Source organism: Macrosteles quadrilineatus, unplaced genomic scaffold (assembly GCF_028750875.1).
Source record: "Macrosteles quadrilineatus isolate MER2022 unplaced genomic scaffold, UCM_ALF_1.0 Scaffold_2__2_contigs__length_208266976, whole genome shotgun sequence".
In the NCBI taxonomy this organism is placed as follows: Eukaryota; Metazoa; Arthropoda; class Insecta; order Hemiptera; family Cicadellidae; genus Macrosteles; species Macrosteles quadrilineatus.
The window spans coordinates 162110744-162135663 of NW_026542595.1; the positions used below are offsets into that span (position 1 = coordinate 162110744).

The 24920-nt window shown below is 34.4% G+C and overlaps 1 protein-coding gene across 1 annotated transcript in view; it reads left to right on the plus strand.

Moving 5' to 3' along the window:
* Positions 1 to 19177, plus strand: part of LOC128986964 (uncharacterized) — a 28001-nt gene extending 8824 nt beyond the window's left edge. Inside the window, exons 2-8 of the mRNA XM_054407597.1 lie at positions 816 to 1078; positions 2074 to 2299; positions 3949 to 4138; positions 4832 to 5045; positions 6575 to 6761; positions 10862 to 11140; positions 18419 to 19177. Coding sequence (XP_054263572.1) covers positions 816 to 1078; positions 2074 to 2299; positions 3949 to 4138; positions 4832 to 5045; positions 6575 to 6761; positions 10862 to 11140; positions 18419 to 18961 — 1902 coding nt within the window. The 3' untranslated portion in view covers positions 18962 to 19177. The remainder of the gene's footprint in view (positions 1 to 815; positions 1079 to 2073; positions 2300 to 3948; positions 4139 to 4831; positions 5046 to 6574; positions 6762 to 10861; positions 11141 to 18418) is intronic.
* The last annotated feature ends 5743 nt before the right edge of the window (positions 19178 to 24920 follow it).

Here is a 24920-nt window from a genome sequence, read left to right on the forward strand (position 1 = left end):
ATAAACAAATCTTATCAAACGTTAACAATAGATTGTCACTTGTGTTATCAGTGTTAAACTGTGTAGAAGAGTCCTCTAAGCACAGAATCAGACAGTATGTAGTGTTCGTTGAACAAATAGCTGGTGATACTTCTTCAGTGAGGTTAAGGTTAATAGATTATTGTTAGTATACAATTTATTGCTCACCTGTTCTAAATGTTATATCTTGTATATTAAATTGTGAAAGAGGTTTTTTTATCTCAATATTCTAAATCAACCACTTGACGGATTTTCATGATTTTTGTATTGAAATAAAGATAATTTTTGAGGGAAGGAAATGTGAAAGCCATAATTTTAGTTTGGGATTTCAGCTTTTTAGAATTGGGCTGATTTAATTTTTTTTTAGTCTAGCAGCCGACTCTATTGTTTTAAGTGTCTTTCAATGTCATTTGTTTTAACTAATAGCTGGGTTTCAAACTGTCACTAAAATGTTTACGTTGCAAGTTGTTTACAAAAATATTGATATTGAAACGTTTATGCAGGGAAAGTATAAAAAAGTACACACACCCTCTTGTCTGTCCTTCAACACTCAACGGGGATGTACAGTTTCATCTTTCATTTTTTTACGTGGCCTATGTTGGCTTGGGTTTGGTATTACATAGAGATAAAGTGGGTAAAGGTGTAGATTTAGATAGGTTTGGAATCTTTTAGCTCATAAAAAACAAACAGACCTTACAGTTTTTTAATCATATTAAAACATTATTTGAAAATTTTCCTTTCCTACAGAAAAACATAACCATACAACAACATTGTATGAATAAAATTTTTTTTTTTAGATGGATTCAAGCACTGGATTTTCTTTGACGAAAGATTTAGCAAAAATAGATGACGCTAACAACAGTAATGATCGATATAACACTTACTTGAGAAAAGTAAAAGATATTGATTTAATCGATTATGCTCCTCCTAAAGAGATAGAACACACTGAATCTCCATACGGTTGGGCTCAAATTGTCAAAAGTGAAAACTTATCATCAGGCGATTACTTGGTAAAGATGATGGATTACAGTAACCAAGGAGACAGTTACACTTTTGAAAAGTAAGTAGGCCTATCATAAATCTTATAAAATACCATAGTTAATTTTTTCCTACATGTAGCCTACTTTCATTTAATTTAGATATTTATTAAACTAATGTTTCTCATCTAATACACTGTATAAGTGCTTGAAGTTCATTGTTCGTGATGGTGAGTTAATGTTGTTCAAAGGTATATTGTGGACATTTTCCATCACGATTGTAAAAAACAATACACAACGTTTCGGGATCTGGAATCTGATCCCGTCCTCAGGTGAAAAAACTTAACTAACACATTACAACTAACAATACACAAACGCTCAACCTAAGTTGGAATTCACTACAGAGGGTAGCAGTCAAAAAATAAGCACTGTATAGCAGTCAAGTCATGATACAACATGCAAATAGAAACCAATCACAAAACACTATAATCTATAAAAGGTGTAACGTAAAAAGCTCACACAATGGAACACTAATAGCCTAGCACCGTTCGCAATGACTCCACCAATGAGACTGAAGCAACATGGCTGACCAATCGGAAACACGGAGACAACAGAAATTAATGGCTTCCGGTCCCTGGAAAAGTAAAATAAACAAAATGGCGGAGCGATGTACGATGCGGCAAGATGGGTGTTAATTCTGTTTATTCCTATCATGAGTTTTACTACGAGTTGACAATATAGACATGTTGTGTTTCGTACATCGCTCCGCCATTTTGTTGGTTTTACTTTTCCAGGGACCGGAAGCCATTTCTGCTGTCTCCGTGTTTCCGATTGGTCGGCCATGTTGCTTTGATGATCTACAATAATGAATAATGATGGTTTCAATATTTACCCTTAGTGGGGGTATGGGGTAGTTCAAAATCTTCAAATGGGAAGTATAGGCCTATTCAACTTTTATATCACTTACAGGTCTTGATGGAAAAAAGCGATTGCAATCAAGAAAATTAAAATCAAACCACTAATAACAAAATGGTAACTAAAATCTAACATTCCATGATAATAATTTCTCCTATTTTAGATATCTGCCCTACTTAGCCCTAGCATTTGAGTACTCATTGATGAAGGATTTCAAGAAATCAAAATACTTCGTCAGGCAAATGAAGGATATGCTGCTTGAAATGGAAAAAGACAAGGGGGATTTTTATTTGAGAATTAAAGATGCGTTAGAACATGTATTTGTAGCTACAGCTGCAAATGTGTGCATATTATCTGAGGACAATTCAACTGAAGCTGAGGATTTAAAGGTGATAGTTTTTTATTAACTTTAAGCCAATTTTCCATTTAGGAAATAACCTAAGTGGTAATAAGATCTAGACTCGGGACCAATTTACTGATTTTAAATAAATTTGGTAGGTACATATGTGTAACCTACATTTATTTGAACTAGTGCACCTGTTGCTCGAATTCGAGCAATTGCTAAATATTAAAGGAGTTTTTTTTACGAATAAGAGTCACAATTTCCGTTGACTTATAAGAGTCATCTCAAAGATAATGTAATCAATCACTCCACTCCAGTTATCGAAACTGGAAACGAACTTGCTCTGAAAACGAAGGCTCACTCCACTCCATCTATCGAAACTGAAAACGAACACTCTTGTTTGTATCATGTGTTTACTATGAACAGCTGCAATTAATACAAATTATTCGTCTGTTTAAGTAAACAAAATCTTTTCTTCATAAGAAATACATTGTGATTTTGATGGTCTGTGGGGCAAAGCCCGAAGACTTTTATTACAGGAATTTGTGAAAGGGGCCGTCTACACAAAAAATACTTAATTTTGACACCTTGTTTGTAAAAATCCGTCAATTATTAACGGAGGAGTAGTGTTTTGTAGAAATCGCTTTCACGTATTTTAAATAAGGATGGGTTGCAAACCAGCATATTTGAATGGGTTGCAAACCAGCATGTCACACTATGGGAATAAGATTTTATAGGGTAAAAATTGGCTCTTCCCATTTTTGACCTCTAAAACATAAAACTTTACAATTTCTTCTCAAACAATTTTGAAAAGGTTAAAAAAAGTTATTTAGTATCTTGAAGCGTGTTTGTCCACTAGTTACAGAGGACATTCCAAAAAAACTGTACATTTAAATACCCATATTATTCTTAGGGTATGGAGGACCCTAACACACACTGTTGTATAGTTTGCATGTTTAGAGATATACTTTGTTCAAATTCAGCGAATTTGTTTATTTAATACTAAGCTATATAAAATGCACTTTATTACCTTCCCTGTAGCAGCAAACCAAAGTAGTCATTAAAATTAATTGTATTAAAAGAGAAAATAAATCTGAAAATGTTAAGGAAAGATTTAGTGAAAATCCAAGCAGGTAAATGGCAATTCACTTATTCTGCAATATTGCTTGGGCAGGGGTGTTACTAACAGGGGTTGCCAATAACTTTATTATTTGAGGGGCAAGTGGTTTTTATAAGTGTCAATAAGGGGTGTACAATAATCTAATACAACTGCCAACTTCCTTTGAATTTTGTTTCTTCTGATGACTTTAACTCGGTTAGTTGGCTCAGATAACCACGAGTTTGGTGTAATGAGTGGGTTCAAGATTCAAGATCTTTTTTGTCACTAAGTAATAGCCTAAAAGTATTACAATAGACATCGTCAATGTTTTTTTAAGTCTAACAAACAATTAATTTGCTGTTAAAGTAACAGCAAGAATGTACCAAGTGAGTAGCAATCACTCCTTAAAATAAAACTGTTAACATAACTTTTAACTCTAAAATGAATTAACAATTCACATAACTCTTGAGTTAAGTTCAGCCACTCAGGGGAGAGGAGATAAGGCCGAAATGTACCTGTTATCTCTTTAGCCCGTTTGGATTCTACTCTACAAAACATTCTCCCTGATTTGTTACTGTAATTATTGGTTCCTGCAGGTGAAATGCTCCAACCTTAAGCCACTTTCAGAGATGGATCCAATTCAGCAATCGGCAATCCATGCCGTAAAATCAAAGTTCTATTTGAGCTGTACAGAAGAAACAAACCTTGCTTTGATTCACATGAAAGAAGCTAATAAGCTTGATCCACAATGTGCAACTTGGAAATATTGGACTGGAAAGATATTGCGTAAGTATCTCAATAGCATAGTAAAACACCAGTATAGCGGTCAATTTTTTCATTTACTAAATTCAAGTAATTATAATTTAATTTAGTTCATGGGGGGCAATTCTAGGTGGCGCTGATTCGGGTTCTCGTTTAACTGTGAAAGATTCCTAGAACTGGCCCTGTTCCCCATGGTGGCGGTCAAAGTCCTTTGACATTGAAGTCAAATTCAAACTATATACACTGTTAAGTTGAGCAATATCTACCAGACCAGAAGGAAGAAAATGGCTAGGCCAACCCTGTCATCAAATTCCAAAGCCACGCCTCACTGAATACAACATGGATTAAAATAGGAAATGGGATATATGATTTGGGAATATAATTAATTTTTAATTTCTTGTCAGGGTATACAAACCAAAATAAATGGGTGATTTGTTAATTAATCACCCAATCCCACATAGCTTAAACTATTCTTATTTAAACAGTTTGCCATGCAAAGAAGCCCTATATGGGTCCAAGAGACTATTTTGCCCCCTCCCACCCTACCTCGATTGTGAATTTTCTCTTCCTTGTGCTCCCAATAAATAATAAAACCTCTATACTTGTGCCCTTGTGTTGGGCTACACTGGGCGCTTTTACTAAAGCAGACCTGATTTTTAAAATCTTTGTAAATGTATATAAATTAGACACTCATTTACACTTAATTTGTGTTGCCAGGAAAAATTCGGAGGGACAAAAGATTGCAGGACCCTTCAGAAGAAATACCTTACTTTGAGGAAGCTGTAAGCCTGGACCGGGATGCCAAGCACCTTGTATTTTTGGCTCAAGCGTACCGTGAAAAAGCTAGGTATCTGCAAAAAAATAAACATTCTCCCCCAGCCACTCAAAATGTGATTGATTCCCTCGACCAAAACGCAAGTGACCTGTACATGTAAGTTTAGTTCAACTCAACAAGCTTCAGTGTTTATCATTGTATGGTGTATTGTAAAGCAAAGGCATCTGAAGTAGCCCCAAAGTCAAGTTTCTTACAGGATCAAGGTATCCTAAAATAAAATGTCAGACAGTCACAACCACAGTAATATTCAGTGCTTGATGTATTTATAATGCTTGTTGGATGTAGTACTACTCCGTCCCCAAGATTTAGGCGGTTTGAGGGGAAGCGATTCCATACCCTACCATCTCACCCTAGCTTAGAAACAACAGCTGACATATTAAGAAAAAAAAGTGGTGAGGGAACCTAGGAACCTTCCCCTTAAACCGCTTAAATTTTGTGAACGGGCTAACTAGGAAGGAAGACGAAGACATAATATACAAATACCACATCATCAGCATATTCCAGGGGTGACTATTTTGAGGAAAAGATGAGAGTGAAAATAAATACCCCCGCCGCAGCAAACCTGCCATCTAAGCAAATTTCCATTTGGCTGAATTGATTTTCAATTGATCTATTTAAATAACATTAGGTTTAACGAGTACCTAGGTTTGCTGCTACAAGGAAACTAATAAAGTGTGTGTTTTAAGTAAAATAATTATTGCTTAGTATCAAATGAATATATCTGCCAAGTTTGATCAAAAGATATCCATAAACAAGCATTCATCATTTTGTATAGTATTTATTTACTTCCCTTTAAGTTTCATCACGATCGGATGGTCATTTGGTAACACATACAGGGCAAACATTGGATTTCATATTATATAGATAACAACAACAAAAGCAAACAGCTGAGTGACTTTTTTAGACAAAAATATGGTGTAAAGGTATATCGATCTTGACAAATAAATAATTTTATTCTTAGTTTGTTTAAATATTAAAATACGTAAGTTGTTTTACATTACGAGCTTTTTAGGGACTTATGTCCCAACATGCCCCTAAGAATATTGATATTAATGATCTAAACACAATGAGAACTAACATCAGAGGCCAGATAATCATGGAATAGAATACACTTTCCTTCAACTATTTGTTTTAAAAACAAATCAAATCTTTTAAAGAACACACCAAGCCTTTTTTGGCAGTTTATTGAATAGCTCTATCTAATGTACATAAAATTAAGCTGCTTTGTTTTTCTTTAACTTGCATAAATTAAATCTAGGCCTAATATTGAAAATGTTATTAGGATATATGATGTGTGTTTAAATAAATAGATTAAGCTAAGTCATTATTTGTAATTTAAATATTGGTTTGCAGGACTGTCTTTTTTGTGTATTCTTGATTACTTTTAATACCATTGAAGATAAGTTTATGAACTGCAAGAGTTGTCCCATAAGGTTATAATCACATCTTACATGGGAATATTGCATAAATCACAATCACAATAATATGCACAATATTAGGATAAATCTGAAGTAGCATGGTGTCTAATTTTTCTAAGAAGAAAACCTGCACATAAATTTATTAAATCTGGTTGTCACTTGTATTATATCTATAAATTATACCCATAGTACATATAATGATTTCAGAGAAAGCATTGAGTTAAATCCAACTTCAGCCGCTATTTTGAGAAGAGCAGGGAATGGGTTGATGAGTTTACCCAAGCAGTTTGCAAACTACCGTCTGGCCAAACAATTACTACATAAAGCCGAACAATATTCCCTGAATCCCATTACCTTCCAAATGCTGGGAACCTTCTATTCTCGAAATGAGCCGGTAAGATCAAAATATATGCATAGTCAAGAAATATGGTGAAAGATATGTTTATAGCTAAATCAGATCTTTGCATTGTATTGTTAATATGTTTTTTTCCAAATGTTTATACTTTGCATTTTCTTATATCCTTAATCATCATTCAATAATGAGACTTCTCACATACATATATACATATACATATTCATCTCTTAGTCTAAGACCTGGTTCACACAAGCGAAACATCTAGCTGCTAGGCTGTTACTAGGGCACAGGTGTGGCATAGCAGACCACAGGACCAAATGGAGCCGTTCACATAAGCGTACAGTCGTGACGATCAAGCCGCGATATAGCTTGGTGTCTCAAACTATCGCCAGGGTCCGCTTCCTAGCGAAGTGTCGCTAATTGCCTCGGCCATGCGGCGTAGCAATACATATACGTAGCCATATGAGAGCGTTCACACGTGCAGTCTGCCGTCTTGCTACAGCTCGCATACCTAAATCGCCTTTATCAATGTTCATTCGTTTACGCCTGTGATCTAGTCGGGGGACTTGTCGCTCGGGTAAACTAGTGTATCATTGGGTCGGGAAAATGCTAGTCACAGCCTAGCAGCATGATGTGTCGCTCGTGTGAACCTAGCACACGGGTCATCTATTGAAAAATCAAAATTTATTGTTGTTGCTGCAAGAACTCGGATATCATTAAACATTTTTTAAACTATTAACATTACTAGAAAAAGATATTACAATTTTAACCAATTTAATATAAAATTCTTTCATAATAAGATAATTCTAGCAATTTTGGTAAGATTTTAATAAAATTTGGTTTGAGTGTGTAGGACGGGATGGACTTAAAGGGTTGCCGAGCCAGCAAGATCTGATCGGGTGATAGGAATAGGGTGTTATGGAGTCTTGGAATTGTTCAAACAATTTTCCCCTGAAAACATGAAAATGACCAATTTTTATTACAGCCGTCATGTGGAGCTTAAAAAACAAATAATTTTGTATATTGAATCATTGTTGAAAAAAAAAAAACTGTACATTTAAAATTTCTGTTTTATTCTTATAGGGATAAAAGTAAACTGTTGTAGTTCATGTTTACACGTTTATGGATGTAATATGATCAAATTCTGAAAAAAAAGTATTTATTTAATACTTTACTATCGAAATTTTACAAAAAAACTTTTTTCCTTTCCTATACCAGCAAACCTAGGTACCGGTACTCGTTAGACCTAATTATTTAAATAGGGAATAAATTGGCCGTATTCAAGGAACCTAGTTGTTCTGTCCGTGCTTTGCAACAGGGCAAGAATTCATTTAAGAGAATATGGTGGGTCTCTAAATATACTGTAAAAAAACAGTTACTTACTAGGGTCACACTAGGCTGGCATCAGCGGCAAATTCAAGAAGCTGCTACTGTCAGCTTAATGTGACCACAAAATTGGCAGCTGGCACCGCCAGCCAGCGAGCATTTCACAGCGGCTGGCGATGTCGGACATGTTCAACTTTTGGTAGTGAGGCAGGATATTAGATTAAGTACTGGTTTATGAGGACCCAAGGACGAAATGGCGACAAGAACCGAGCTTTAAAGTAGGCAATTAAAACTAAAAGTAGTAATTTGTAGCGTTGACATAGAAATTACTGAGCTTAAGTGGTTGGGTAAGCAGGTTATTGATTTCTTAAATTTATTCCAAAACTATGCGTGCTTGTTGGACCTCATCTTCAAAGAAGTAGGGACGTCAAAGAAGCAGCTTACAGTGAGTTGTTGCAAATCCTCCCAGCTGTTCTTTCTCACACATCCTCAATAATCACTTAGTATTCGTTTAACGAGATCTGTCAAGCAGCCTAGTATGACCCGTACAAAAGCCGTTGCTAGGTGGTGCTGGTGTCAGCCGCTGATCACCAGCGGCTGGCGAGCAGTCTAGTGTGACCCGTGATTAACACGCACTTACCATGCAAATTATACAGTCAAATTTCAATTGTACATTTAGCTTATTTAAATAAAAATCAAATGCATTAAACTGTGTGGCAGAATTGGAACCATCATAATAACTTAATTGTAATGTAAGCATCTATAATGAGAATCAAAAGACTAACTCAGAATCATACACTAACCAATATAGTAGATTTCCCATCCTTATGGAACAGCTGAAGCCAATTTTATTGTTAGTTCTGTGCGGTTTTCTGTAGATGACGTGTTTAGTTTACAATTTGTTTCTATTACAGTATTTTAGGGTTAGTTTCTATTTATTTGTGTCTCACTGTTTGGTTATGTAGCTAGTGAATGAGTTATCGTTTATGATTAGATAGTTTTATTTGGTTAAACGAGGTTTTAAATTACTGAAATAACATGAAACTAATTGTAAACAAAACACAACATCTACAGAAAACCGGACAGAACTAACAATAAAATTGGCTTCAGCTGTTCCATAAGAATAGGAAATCTACTAAGGGACTATGTTTTATCCATGCTCTGGATAAAACAAACTACAAATAAAACCAAATCTAACCGAGATGTATCTTCAATATCTAAAATGTGATTAACAACAGCCCTTTAATTTGTGCCCTTAGGAGAGGGTTTATCGAAAAACTGATATTTTTTGGGGAAGATTCATAAATACATGTTATTCAAGTATGCGGTTGATAAATATGCGGCTTTAGGTTTTCTCAAAATAGCACAGATTAACCTTGGATTCATTTGTTACTCTGTACCCAAAACTAAGAGATTACCCTCCTAAGTTATTTAACTACTTTCGGATGAGTGTAACCTCTTTCAATGAACTCTTGACTCTAGTAAAAGATCACTTATCACCTAGTGAAAATGAAAACACAGTGAGGGATAGGATTTTGCCAGAAGAAAAACTTGTCGATTAAGCCCGCGCGCAGATGTGTGTGACTGTGTTATCCTAGTACCAACCGCAAGTCAACCGCAGCAGCTACTGCCCTCATGTGTGTCCGCTCTCATGCCAACTCAAGTAACTCCAACCGCGGTCAAAGGGAAATCCACAACAGCCGTGGTTCCCGCCACCCCCCTCATGTGTACAGGGCCCATATTTAGATATCTGTATGGTTTTTGTAAAATTTGAGTAGCTTAGTAAGAAATAAATAAATTTACCGAGTTATCCATACATTTTGATATTCAAGCAAACCACATCAATAATTTATCCTCCATATATAACATGTTATACAATCAAACTGTAAATGAACACTTCAACATCTCAAAATGCCGTAGAACAATCAATGTGTAATATTTTAATTTGGTATATTTTTAGCTCTATACTGCGACTGTTATGAAAATTATTGTCACGGGTCACTAATGACACAATTATTGTCATTATTGTCCTCGATCGCGGATAAATCGCCAACGTCTCCCGCCATCATGAGGTCATCTAAAAGTCATCTGCAAATGCCGAAAAATCTTATCACAGGGACATCCTTATCTGTTATTGGGAGCGTGACAAATCATTAATTTTAGAAAAAAGCTTGTTTAAAAAAGTCGTTTTTCTGCTACTCCTCTCCCAACACCTAAGTACAAGAAACGACTTTGACCTTGATCAGTCATGTCCAATGCTCCCATCCTTGAACCTCACCACCATAGTAATATTTTCATTTTATTGGCAAGACTATACTTTTTTATGCAAAAGCAAACTTTTTTGTACATAAAGGTAGGTGACAAATTACATAGCAAACTTCAATTTTGCCGCCCGGGGAAAATAACCCTCCCTGCAACACCTTTAGCTGCTGCCCTGCTTATGCATTCATGGCAAATTTTAATCAAAATCAGATAGCAATCGCTTAATTTATCGCAGTCACGTTTCAAAACATTTGAACTAATACAATTTTTGTCCTCTCTGGGGCCATCAAAACAAAAAGCAAATCGATTTTGGATCTATCTGGAACCACACCACTTGCTAGCTTCTTCCCTGTGAAATATCAAAATAATTCTTGCTATACCGGTATTATGTAGTTCACTAAAAGTAAGTTAAACAATATACATAATAATGATGTGAAAATGTAAATTCCTAATTTATTTCTAATTGTTTAATGAAGGTACCTTTATATCTGTAAAAGGTATCCGATAGACCGATTACTATAAAATTACTAAATGTACCGTTTCTGTTACAGAATCCAGATAAGGCATTAGAATACTTTCAGAAAGCAATTTGTAACCACATGGTTTATGGTTATAATGAAGTTATCAGGATTAAATATGTAAATGACATGACCTATGACCCTTTAGAGGATCTCAAGAAGGCCGAGAAAGCATTACAATTGTCTAGTAAGCTTGAATTAATTGTGGCTGATATTGGTTGGTATTACTTGATATTGAAAGAGAATTTACAAAAAGGACTTGAATACTTTTGGAAGATAGTTGAAAGAAATGAAAGTTCACCATGCATGAAGGTAACAAAAGTTATGCTTTCTCTTATTAACACAATAGGTAAGTCTATTTTAAATCTAGGATTACAAACAGTTTGACTCCAGGAAAGATATACTTCATGGGCTGGAGGTGACCATGTCAAACACCTTTTCTACATGGCACTCAGAGCCGTCCTTAGCGATGTACGAGCAATGGCGAGGCCTGAAACATAATATAATGTAAAATTAAAATATAATAATTTTAGTTGGACGGAACATTATTGAATTTATTAATAAGCACATGTATTACAAAATAATAATATTTTTTCACATAATATTTTGTTGCTATCCAAATCCAAAGTAGACATCTTAAATAATGTATTCCACAAAAGTTTATTACAAAACTACTGTTCAAATAATAAACAAACACTCCATTGTAAATATTTATTATACTAGAGTGTGCGAGTCTCAGGTGACAGCTGACTCTGCTATTAAATGATGATGTACATTTGCATTCCTACAGTCGCTACTATCCCATACCAATGAGAATTTTGTTTGTCGGTTTTCAGTCAATATGCCTAATTAAATATATTGCTCGGGTAATCACATAGACATTTTAGGCTACATAGCAACACATTTGCCGTATTAATGTATTATTTTCATTCAACAAAAAAAAACTACTTATTATTAGGCTTGGAGAGAGCGGTTCCATCTTAAGGGTAGCACTGATGACACTTTAGCATATATCTTTTATAACATAACTTCATGGGCGCCTGCAGGATTTGGATTAGGTGTATCGTGCAATAGATAACATATCTGGAGGGTCCGTGGGGGCCTCCCCCAGGAAAATTGTTGAAAATATAGTGTTTTAAAACATATTTTTACGCTCTTAGGTAACACAAAGAACCAACCAAAACAAAATAGTGTATCGTGCATCAAGGGAAGTCAAATCTTTATGAACCATGGGAAGTGACCATTATGAAACAGGGCCTGATTACCTGTTAGGCTAATTAGGCTGGAGCCTAGGGCGCCAGTCAGCCAAGTGTTTTAGGGGGGGGGGGGGCGCCAGACAGCTAAGACTTAAAGTTGGGACTGGGGGCGTAAAGGCCCCATCTAAAGACCCTAATAAAATTGTTTTAGGCCTAGGTGATTAACAGTTAATTTAGAAAGTACATATATTATTGTTTGGTGAACATTTTGATATTTTAGGTTAGGTCTACTTTTGATTTAATACAATCATATGTTTAATAAACTGTAAAATAAATACATTTTTTTTTTATTAAAAAGTTTTACATTCCTTGAACGGCCGATTTGTTACTGTTTTAAGCCTCGTTTGCACTAGTGCAGCACGACACGGATGGGCGACCATCATGGCATTTGTTTAACATTGAACTTAAGGCAAAAAATTGCAGGTTGTCTGTTGAATATTACCATATGTTGAATGTTAAAAAATTGTGTGACGGCTGCTCGTCCGTGCCGTGCCGCCCTAGTGCGAACGAATAAGCTTTATAAGGTCGTACTGTGAATTTAGTTTAAACAATGTCTTTGCTTCTGTATCTATACTCAACCAGAATTAATAGTGCCTATGACTATGTCATATTGTTTAGCTCTTGAATTAAAAATATTATCTCAAAGTCAAGATTTGCAGTTTAAAAAGTTCCTAATCATTAATTTATGATCAGCTTTCTTTTGTTTTTAAATAAACTAAATAGTAGTATAATGCCTTTGGTCATTTTTAATTTTTGAATTCAGAATTAGTATTCATACTTTGAAATTTTGAAAGTGGTCGCAGAGAGGTGGGCTAGTGGTAGGGAGGAGGGGGAAACATACTTTTATAATTTCTTAAAACCCTCTTTTGATTAATAATAAATACGAGAGGTCGTCCAGTGGTCGAAACTCGACCAAAAATATGTAATGTACTCACTTCTCTATTTTCACCCCACACTGTAAATAAAACATGTGATTGGAGTTTCTTCCATTTGTTTTGATTTTCTGTTTATATTTCGTTGTTATTTCGTCACCAGCATGGCAACGCATAAGATCCATGTTAATTTTTTCAAATTTTTAAACTCATTTTTTGTGCTTATCTTTGAGCCTATTTAAATTTATAAAGGGATTCTGCACACCTACAGGAAAATTGCTTTCCAACGGTATGCGCATATTTACCCCACGATGCACACAAGCTGAGAAAAAAGGTTTTAAAGAAACATGCTTGCCTATTAATATATAGAAGATAGATTACAGAACATTTCAGGTATTAAATTTATTTTTTTATAGCCAGGGGGTGCAAGTGCACCCCCCTGTGGGCGCTTATGCCTAATATAAAGAAACTCCATGTTTCATTTTCAATGTTTGCGATTTTTTTTACTATTTTAACATACAATGGGGAGATTTATTGGAGAGGTATGACTTCTTAACTTAAACCATTTCAATGAAATATCTGTTAGACCCAAAACTTTAAGCTTCTTAAGGAGTACTGTATGTCTTGAGATACGCCGTGAAATACTTTTGACAAATCCATGAAGACACTGGTTACCTTATCCCTTGTTAATACATAGAATCATATCATAGAATCATCGTATGATGTCGAAATTACATTTAGTTTCAGTGAATTTGATTTACTATGAATGTTATAGATTATGACATACGATCAGGCCCGCTTTTATAAACAGGCAGACTGGGCATACTGTCCGCGAGAGTAAAGAAGTCCCTTGAGCCAGAGCGATACGCAGCTATGTTTGGAGGGTATCGCGCACTATTTGCAGGCGCTAAACATCTGGGCGCCTCGCCTCGATGTCTGCCTGTAAACAACTGTTGTAAACATAATTACTCATATCTTTGTTTTGGTAAGGTGATTATCATCATGTGGTCACATCATTCGATTCATTGCAGTCTCGTGTGTTCGCGTAGTGAGTTCGTTTTGTTTTGGACGGTCCTTGTAGCTATGGATTTAAGAAAACGTGGTGCTACTATACATAGTGGGGAGAGGGATTTAATTAGACGGGTGATCGAGTGTTGTGACAACGAATGTAAAGACAAAAATTTATTAGTGCCAATAGAAAAGGCAACAGAACGTGCCGCAAACTATTGTAAAGTTCCAGAAAAAAACTATTAAACGAATTAGAAAAGCCGGCAAACAAACTCCGGATGAAAACTCTGTACACCCGGGAAAAACGCAAGAAGGCCACCATAAAGTACAAATAGATAGCCTTGATAAACGTGTAATTGTAGATGTAATACACAATTTTTACAAGAACAAAAAAATTGTCCCTACATGTAAAAAACTATTACCTGTTTTGAGAGAAAGAATTAATTTAAAATGGAGTGAATGGGCACTTCGGCGTCTCTTAAAAGATATGGGGTTCAAGTGGAAAAAATTTGGCCCTAAAAGAAAATGTTAGATTGAAAGGCTTGACATTGTTAATTGGAGGTTAAAGTATTTGCGACGGATAAGAAAGCTAAGGGAATAAAAAAGGAAAATTTTCTATCTAGACAAAACTTGGATGGACAGTAATTTAACGTTCCAGAAATGTTGGAAAAGTATAGACGTCAATGTCTTGTTACCTGATATGAACGCGTCAAACTGCGTGATTGTCGTAGACATTGGGTCAAACAAAGGGTTTTTGCTTGTTTTCGTGTTTTCTTGATTCTTGATTTTGCTTTTGTTTACGGTAATAGGATTAATAACTTTAATAATAAGTTGTATATTGCCAGTGTTGGGAAGTAGCGCTACAAGTAGCGACTACAGTAGCGCGCTACTTTTTTTGTAGCGTTAGCTGTAGCTACGCTACTTTTAAGATTTTGTAGCTTTAGCTGTAGCTAGCTACATTTTTAAAGTAGCTGTAGCGGAATTTTAGCTACTTTTCTCGCTACATTAACATTGTTTGAGATAGTGATTTTTATCATAACCTCAACCTTACGTGAAACAACCTCTTTCAAACTGAGATTAAAAAAAAAATAGGCCTACTTTCTTGGCTTCATACAGCTGGTTGCAGTCATTTCATTCCCTATTACAACGTTGTGTGGACATGGAGGCTATTAAATGAGTGTTATCCACATTTTTGGCTCTCATTTCGTTAATTTACTACTCTATGATTACTGTCAGATAAAATAAAATCGCTAGTTGCAGACGACGTTCAAACGTTACCGGTGACAAGAGAAGCGCTATTGAATGCTTGCAAGTGTTTAACAGGGAAATTAGTAATCAATTTAGTTTCTTTGTTATATTGATAGTGTTTCAACTTGGGTTTTAATGGAAACCAACACTAAACCTTAAAATAATGAGAAAGCTGGTCTAGCTTCAGCTGTTGATTTGTGGTTCATCATCACAAGCCCTTCCTTGGTTAGATTACGAAGATTTTTCAAAGGCTTACTAAATTAACAAAGAGGAAATTACCTGATGAGATTTAAGATATGCCTAGGCTACATGATAATTGTAACGAAAAAATCTCCATATAACATGAAACTTAGATTGAAAAAATAGCATAGTTTACTCCTGCTAACAGCTCTTGTATAGGACTATTCCTAGGCTATGCTATGATTTAAGACGAATACCAAGTTCCAAGTTCAATTATTAGAAATATATCTGTTTAGTCCTTGAAAGAACAAGCCTACTATAGCCAACTTGTTACATAGCCAAGTAGGCCAAGTAGGTTATTTGTTATTTTTAATTTACAAATTTCAACATGTTTAAATCAAAAGCCGATTTCAGAATAGGTTGCTGAATACTGTTTTCTGTACCAACTAGGTTGAAGCGCAATTTGCCCTATGCATAATGACAATAAAGGACGATTTCTTGACATTGAAAAGTGTTATTCATAGAACAAAAGTAACTTATCACTATGGTTAAAAGTTATAGCAATGTCGTGTTTAACATTAAAAGTAAAAAAAGGCAATAAACTCCAATTTCAGTAGGCTAGGCTCTGTTACACAAAAAAGTATTTTTAAATAATCGTTTTACAGTTTTATTGGTCTTAATTGTTGATATAAGACATCTATAAATGAATCTATATTAAAGAAATAAAATGAGCTTTTAAAATATAGTTTGGTTGTATGTCCTTTGAACTTAATGAAATTTACATATATAAGATGCTTACAAATAATGCAATACTAGTGTACCTGTTGCTCGAATTCGAGCAATTGCGAAGCATTACAGGCGACTCAAAGATTATGGAAATACTCACGATCTACACAACAGTTAGATATAATCAAAATCTTTTGTACATATCCTATCTTTTTTCAAAAAGCTGATCTTTTTTTAGTGTTTTTAGTGTAAAAAAAAAAACATTATTTCTATTTCTTCTACTTGGTTGTGTTGTATGACTTTTTCTATGTTTCCATTGTTTGCAAATCGGTTATTTCAATGATTGCTCAAGAAATACATTTTAATATGTAGACTGTGCTACAGCACAGTGTTAATTCAGTTTTGTTTTTAGCTTATATCAAATTGTCCAGGATTTCCCGCTCTTTTCCATTGTAATAATTACACCAACCCAAGTTTCGTCTACAGATGCAATATGCCAAAGAATATCACCTACGTACAATCTCCATGAAGTGGTAAAAAAGGCAGACACCAACCCATACAATAGATATAAGTTTACTCCATAAGAAATAATTTTAAAAGTTACTGTGATATTAGGATTTTCCACTGATTTGGTAATAGAACATTATATTGCAAAACATGACACGATTCAGAAGAAAATCAATTTTAAAATCAGAAAAACCCATTGCAAATGCTGTACTTCATTTTGACAAATTCAATAAATCACAATTTAAATAAACAGCTGTTGCATTAAAAAGTAGTGTAGAATTATGCATATGGTCGTAATGTAAACAAATCTGAAGAGGCAACTTTAAAGGCTTCTGGGGCAGAGCCCCAAGGGAATTTACCTCGTTCCTCTTTTGATGGCTCATCTACAGACCAAGACCTTTCTTTAGACACCCTTACCAAGTTTCTACGCACAACCGTTCTCTCAAATTAGCTGTGACAAAAACCCCGTTTTCCTCCATAAGAATAACATGGGATGGGAACTTAAAGGCCACGGGGGCAGAGCCCCAAGGGAATTCACCATGTTTCTCTTTTGATGGCTCATCTACAGACCAAGACCTTTCTTTAGACACCTCTACCGAGTTTCTACGCCCAGCCGTTCTCTCAAAATAGCTGTGACAAAGAAAAACAGTTTCAAATTAATATATAGATTTAAAAATAAGTACTAAATATGATGGAACACCCAACTAACTTATTTTGGTTCTGTTGTTGTAATGTTAGGTTTATATAGTTGCAATTAATTTTACATTTACCTAATGTGCATGGAATAAAAAGTAACGTCTTTGGAAAAGTAGCTAAAATTGTAGCTATAGCTACATTTCATTGTAGCTGTAGTTGTAGCTAGCTACTTTTTCGGAACTGTAGCTGTAGCTGTAGCTAAGCTACTTTTTTGGAAATGTAGTAGTAGTTGTAGCTAGCTACATTTTAAAAGTAGCTTCCCCAACACTGTATATTGCGATGAATGCTATTGGAACTGCTGTAGACTCTACTCGTGTACTTATATTATGTACTGGTAATATGCATTCACCATAAGTATATTCATGAATCAACTAATTATTTGGGATTAATGCTTTCAAACTCGGATTTAAAAAGGATTTTATTGTATTGTATTTTATTGGTATTGTTACATTTAACTAAACAAAAATCATAAATTTGCCTTAGTAACACTAGAAAATGGGTTTCCTTCGATTGTATGACCATGCAAAAAAATATAATGACATAGATTTAAAAAAAAATCATACAGATATAAAATACAAAAACTAAGCCTTAAAACTAGCAGCGCAGCGTCAAGATGGCTCTACAGTAATTGTCGCGCGAAACGTTCAAGCGTAACGCCTTCAAACTACGAATAGGCTGGAGCTCAGGGGACTTCTTTAGTCGCGCGGACAGTATGCACAGGGGCGCCGGTGGTTGAGGGGCGCCTGGTGGGCGTACAACTACTGCCCACTTGCACTAGGAAAAAAGGGGGGCACTGATTTTGAGTTTGCCCAGGGCTCCACTGACCCTTAACGCGGCCCTAAATACGATAATATTGTTTAGTCATTTTATTATAAGCATCAATGTTTTTAGGGAGAAGAAATTGTTTACATCCTCCTGGATTTTGTCTTGGAGTGAGCATCGACCATGTTTTAACTCATTACACGGTTGTTCTTTATGGTCTTGTAAGATAGTGCATTACCACCATACATTAAATAATAAGTTTCTGTTTGCACCCTTCAAATTTGAACTCATTTATTTAGTACCGTAATTTATTATGAAAATTTTATGTTTTTCAGAAGTTCTACAGCTATTCGTTTGTTGTCAGAGGACCCCTCAACATGTACAAGGTGTTACAAGAACTAATCCTGAACACTAAAGAAAGTCAAAGAGACGAGACAATGATTAAATTCTTAGATAAAATAAATAACAATCCCCACCTTTTAGAAACCGAACATGATTGTGTAAGTTTGAGTAAAGCCTTGAAAGAAGCATCCACCACCCTAAGCTGGGAAAGGACCAAACAAAATAAAATCAAGCAAAGTCTAGACAATCAAGATCAAGGTCGTGTGAAACAAGATAAAACCAGATATCACACAGCATCAACAAGTAGCAGGAAAGAACAAAAGTCTGATGATTTCACTTCTGGATATCGTAACAACGGAAGACAATTCAGAGCTTCAAGGCAGGAAAACAGGGTGAACTATAACGAAGAAACAAGTGGGAGGAATAAATCAACTAGTAATTCGTCAGTAACTGGTAGAGAAAGAAGACAAACGTCTGGTACAAACAGAGCTTCCCAGCAACAAGAAAACTGGCGCTCGGAATGTCCCAAGTTTTGAAGCTTTTGGAAGCTGTTTGAAAATGGCTTTAGAACCAAAAGAATGATTATATAACTATAGTAAAATTTTTGATTTGATACTTGGCTGGACATTTAATTTTAAGGTCTGTCCACCATATAAACCAGTTTTTGCTATAAGAAATTAATTATATTAACAATGAAATGGGTAGTATAAATTGTTCCCACCTTACTAAAATACACTAACTTTTTCATTTGATATCTGGATTGATATTTAATTTAAAAAATGTAGCATAAGATTGAGATATATTAATGGTTTGTAGATATGTTGCATTTGGATTAAAGAAATTCCTTTGCTTCTGCTAATATCTAAATTTGTATTTTTAATTGTTTGACTATTTGTTTATAATGATACTAATTTAAGATTAGGTGGTAATGGTGGTATATAACATTTTTCCACCTTATATTATAGCTAGTTAAAGTGTAAAATGTATTGTTAACACTTAAGAGTAAAGATTTGTAATTTGAATATATTAATCAATAAAATACTTTGTAATTCGTATATTTGGACAATATATAATTGTGTAGCATTTCACTGTTGTTGCCTTCATAATCTGTCCCTAACAAAACTATGTGTAGTATAAATTTAGATAGTTGCAGGTAGATAACTAAATTAATAAATAAATATGCCTACTTAGTTTGTAGTGTATAGTGATAGTAGTAACAAAAGTTTTGAATATAGGGTGTTCAAGAAAGGGAGTGGAGACATAATTTGCGCAGTGTGATTCCTTGGCACAAAATAAAGAGAAAATGAACAGCTTAAGGTAGACGGAGCTTTAAAGTAAGAACGTGCCTTCTCAACAGATATTTTTTCTTAAATAAAAATATGAGATTTAATCTGCCTTGCACTGACGAAATCGCGGAAGTGTTTACCACAAAAGCAAAAGATCCATCCACACGATTTTAATACTATCTAAATGTTCTTCAAAAAGGAGATGAAACCTGTTAATATAGTAATAATTACTCCAATGAGGTATTCATTGAATAATCAAAACATATTTTATAACTTGCTCAATAGTCATTATTATTTTCAAAACTTATTTATTACTCATTAAACAAAGCTTAATGTTTAAAATTTTGACAATTTTGATTCATCGCAGTTAGATGAATTAGCTTAAGCCATGAAGTAACCGTCGATTTAATGGGTTTCACCTAGTCTTAATGCTAACTAGGTGCATATCCAACCCAAATATGTGTGAAAGAGTGTAGACTGTAGAATGGTGTGAGCGGTTAGTATAGCTTTGTTACTGACTAGTGACTATATAAGTTCAGCTCTTTCATTTTATCATTTATTTTGATCATTTTGATAATTTATTTTTCAAGCCCAAAATGATCAGGAACAGCTGGGTCCAGTTTAATTCGAATCATAAACAATCTACTGACTTTTATCAGGTTCAAACTGGCAACCTAGAGCACCATTTTTGACTACCCGTCGTCCAGGCAATTGTAATTAAGTACCCACTTACAACTAACAATGAAATTATTATTTTGTAATATTACAAGTACCTATATCTGACAAATATCGGATTATTGCATTCAAACTGTAGAACACAGTTAATAATCTTGATATAGTTGGGTGACTGATCCATTCTTTCAGGTCAACAATTTGATTAAAAGACCAGAGCTTGAGAGGAGTTAGTAAAGAGTTTTGGCCCTAGAATATCAGTTCTAGACCAAAAATAAACAATAAAAAATTTAAACTGGAATAAAAAAAATATATTTACGCCTACCCAACAAATTGCTTCATAAATAATTCCTGTCATAATCATCAATAATTTTAAAACGTTTTTATTAGCTCCCTTTCTTGTCGGGTAAAAATTTTGCAATCAATTTTAAACCAACTTCCCGATGTGCTAGAGGACTTAAAACATAGTTCACAAATGGAGGACAATGCAATATTATATCATTTTATTTTAATATTTCCCTTGGGCTACGCCCCATCGGCTTCCAAATTTTTAATGTTTACATTTTGGAAGAATCCTTATATAATAATACGTGAAGGCGATTTCTACGAAACACTACTCCTCCGTTAATAATGGACGGATTTTTACAAACGACGTGTCAAAATAAAGTATTTTTTGTGTAGACGCCCCCTTTCACCAATTCCTGTAATAAAAATCTTCGGGCTTTGCCCCACAGGCCATCAAAGTTACTTTGTGTCAGTTATAAATCTTGTAACGTAAACGGAAATTTAGGTAATCAACAAAATGTTCTAAAACAGTAATATTTTACCGTACAGTGACATAAATATTTGAATTGTTCAGCTTATTGCGTCCCATTAATTCTCTTTGAATGAGTATGATTTAAATAAATGAGGGACAAATTTAGAAATAGAGATAGTTTTACTACAACATTTATCTTTACGACCAGAGGTACTGTGGATTCTAGCATCAAAGCCGTTGTACATGGAGTTTCTCCCATAAGATTAACATAGGGGAATCTAAATATTAATTGGGAACTTTGTCCCCACTAATTTGAGAGAACGGCTGGGCTGGGCGTAAAAACTTGGTAGAGGTGTCCAAAGAAAGGTCTTGGTCTGTAGATGAGGTATTAAAAAAAACCTAACCAAAATTCCTTAGGACTCTGCCCCAGATCCTTTAAAGATCCCTCCACAGAGTTGTTTACATTTTGGCCATGTGAATAATACTTTTTAATGAAACAGCTGTTCATTTTTAAATTGTATTTCACTGAATTCTACCAAATAAATATTTGCAATGTTATTTTCTGATTTTAAAATTGATTTTCTTTTTTATCATTTCATGTTTTGCAATACAACATTCAATTACGAAATCAGTGGAAAATCCTTTTATCACAGCAATTCTTAAATTATTTCTTATTGAACTATCTTATATCTATTGTACGGGTTATATTTGCTCTTATTGTGTCTAATAAAATCCAAACATAGAAACTTAGTCTAAAATGGTACTCATCTTGACAAATTATTTGTACCCGCCTATATTACGGACTTTAGTGCACTGGTTTGGTAACATTTTTGAAAATAACACGACATTTTGGCTGTAAAAGATGGTTAAAGAGGAAATACTATTTAAGCAGCTACTGTCATGACAGAAAGGTCATGTTCCTTTTAAACTAGATCACATAATCCTTTATAAGATACGTTAATTAACAATATGTAAACGTCAATATATACGTGACAGCCAATTTACAGTATTTTCGCTTTTTGGAAATGTCCCATTTAGTGATGTGACGAGTCGAGTACTTGACTCGTTGAGTATCGAGTCCAATGAAGTATCGAGTCGACTCGATACCGAATCGGCGATACTCGAGTACTATTACTCGTGAACTAAAGCTTACTAGATCCGCCGCTTGGCAATGGAACTAAATTCGATGGGAGGCAAAACCTACCCTGACTCATTTTTTAGCTTTTCTATTGTTAACATTGGTAGGATAAAGCTTAAACGCAATTAATGAGGTTGGTACATTCCAAAATTTACTTGGAATTCAAAAATTAATTCATTCTCCTGACAATATTTTGCCAGCATATACTTGAAGAGTTTTCTGGGATATGAGGATTTACTAAAGAGTGAAAATTTAAAAACGTACGTTTTCATGTCCCTGGCCTTTTACTTCGTAGATACTGGATTTGTAGTTTATTATTATATGTTTTAATATTTTTTGGGACGGGGGCAACATGTTACACACATTTATTTGGTTTTAAATAGGTTCTAGGTATTTTTTTCGTATTTTTAAAGTCTCGAAATTCACCACCATGACGTGTCCCTAGGGTACATTTTCCAACTTTCACGCTGTTTTTAGACTAATTATTCATGCCGAAATATATAAAGCCATATTTTTTATGTCATTAGGCCTAATGGTTATTAAACTTACAAAAAAGGAGCATATTATAATTTTATTGTCATTGCAAACTGACTACCATGATAAAACAAGTCTGTCCCTTGATATGGCGTCACGACCATTTGGGAAAAATTTTCAACTTTGGAGCACGACAGTGGCAAGCCTGGAGTCAGTTGGTTTGAGAGACTAGTTCGGAGTGTACGTCAGGATTGTAGTTCCGGTCGTTTCGAGTTAAAAGGAGGAATTACAAGATTAATAAAGGAAAGATTGTGTTTTTTGTAATTTTGGTGTGTCCATGACCGTACGTAGTCATTCAATGAAGTAGACATGGTGTTAATTTTTGTTTATAAGACATTTCAATTGCTAGATTAACCTAGAAGTCCACTTTGTATTGTATCCTCGAACATGAGGTGCAGGGCTACTGCCAGAACAGAGCCAAATAACACGTAATTTCACGACCATTGCAGGTTTTTTCACGACCAATCCAGCCTTATGGATTATAGTGTGTTTGGTCGTGACAATAACTTTAATATAATTGTAAATTGAACAGTTTAGTTCAATTGAAACACATATTTTTATTATATAACTAACAGTATAATTGAAGGATTGTTTAGAAAGATTTAGATTATTCCAGACAATTCACGATCGTACCGCTTGTCCCTGACCATCACGTTTATGATTTCTATCATAACAATTTCAAAAATTAAAATATCGTCATATTTCAATGTTTTATACACAAAAGAAGCACACCTCTATACAAACATAACGATTTTTCGGGTCTCAGGTAAGTTTTTTCGTAGTTATACAAATTTAAAAAGATTTTATTGGCTTTTTTTCAATTTTTTGAGGTTATTTATTTTTTCTGGAAAGACCAAATATACCAAAAGCTTAGTGACCTTTTTATTGTATAATGGTCATAAAAGTAAATTAGTTTATAGCAAAACATAGTTATAAAAATAATATTAACAATTTTTAATATTCATTTAAACGTCCGTTATGGTCGTGACAGGATTTTGTGTTTTTCCACTAAAGATGCTCTTTAAAAAAAAACTACCAAAGATATTGCGTTACCATGGACATTTTATGAAAGTTAAAATGTTAATGAAATTTAAAAAAATAATAAAAGTTTTGAAAAAAGGGGAAAAACATTTGCAAAGCGCTTTTCCTGAAAACGTACGTTTTTAAATTTTCACTCTTTAACACTTTTCAAATGCCCGAATTCGAGCAACAGGTGCACTAGTCTTTCGTAAATACACAAATACCATTTAGCTGTTTGCAAACAAAACAGCTGTGTTACAACACCACTTGCCACTTGCGACATTGCCACTTCGAAGGTCGCGGCCTGGTGTTAAAGGCGGCCGTGGTATTGTTGTCTAGCGCCAGACGTCCCATAAGATAACATGGCAGACAGTTGACACCACACAGCTAATTCATGCGCGTATTATTTATTTAAATATATAATTATAAATTTATTAAAAGATTGAAAATAAAACATATTTGGAAATGAAAACCAAAACAATATTTAAATTGAAACTTATTTTTTTACATTTTAAAGTGGGGTCAATATTTTCATAGCCCAGTTTAGTAACCAAGCTTTCGTATTCTTAAAAAAATACCGTACACAAATACCATTAGCTGACTCCAAACAAAACAGCAATGAATTAAATGAAATACGTTTATTTATCCCAATACAGAAAGATAAATAAGAACAGAGAGCAAGATTAACTACAGTAGTACAACTAACTATTGTCAGATGAATCTGCCATACTTATGGGACAGGCCTACATGGGCAGGTGCCTGTGCGTAGGCCTGGTTGTTATCAGCCTGCAAAATTTTAAGGGCAAAAAACTGAATATGAGAGATTTGCGATGTTGCCACTTCGAAGGCCGTGGCCTTTAAATCTGGTTGGGTTAAATTTGGCCGTGCATATACTAACCAACAACCAACATAAAAATTAGAGACTTCTCCTTTATTTATTTATTTATACGGTAAACACCATTTTTACAGTCAATGAGATTCAAGTTACAAGATAAATATTTTATATATCTAAGCCAGATACAGATTCCTCTTACTAGACAATAGTAAACATGCATAAACATTTTTAGAAAAATAACGATACCAGTAAC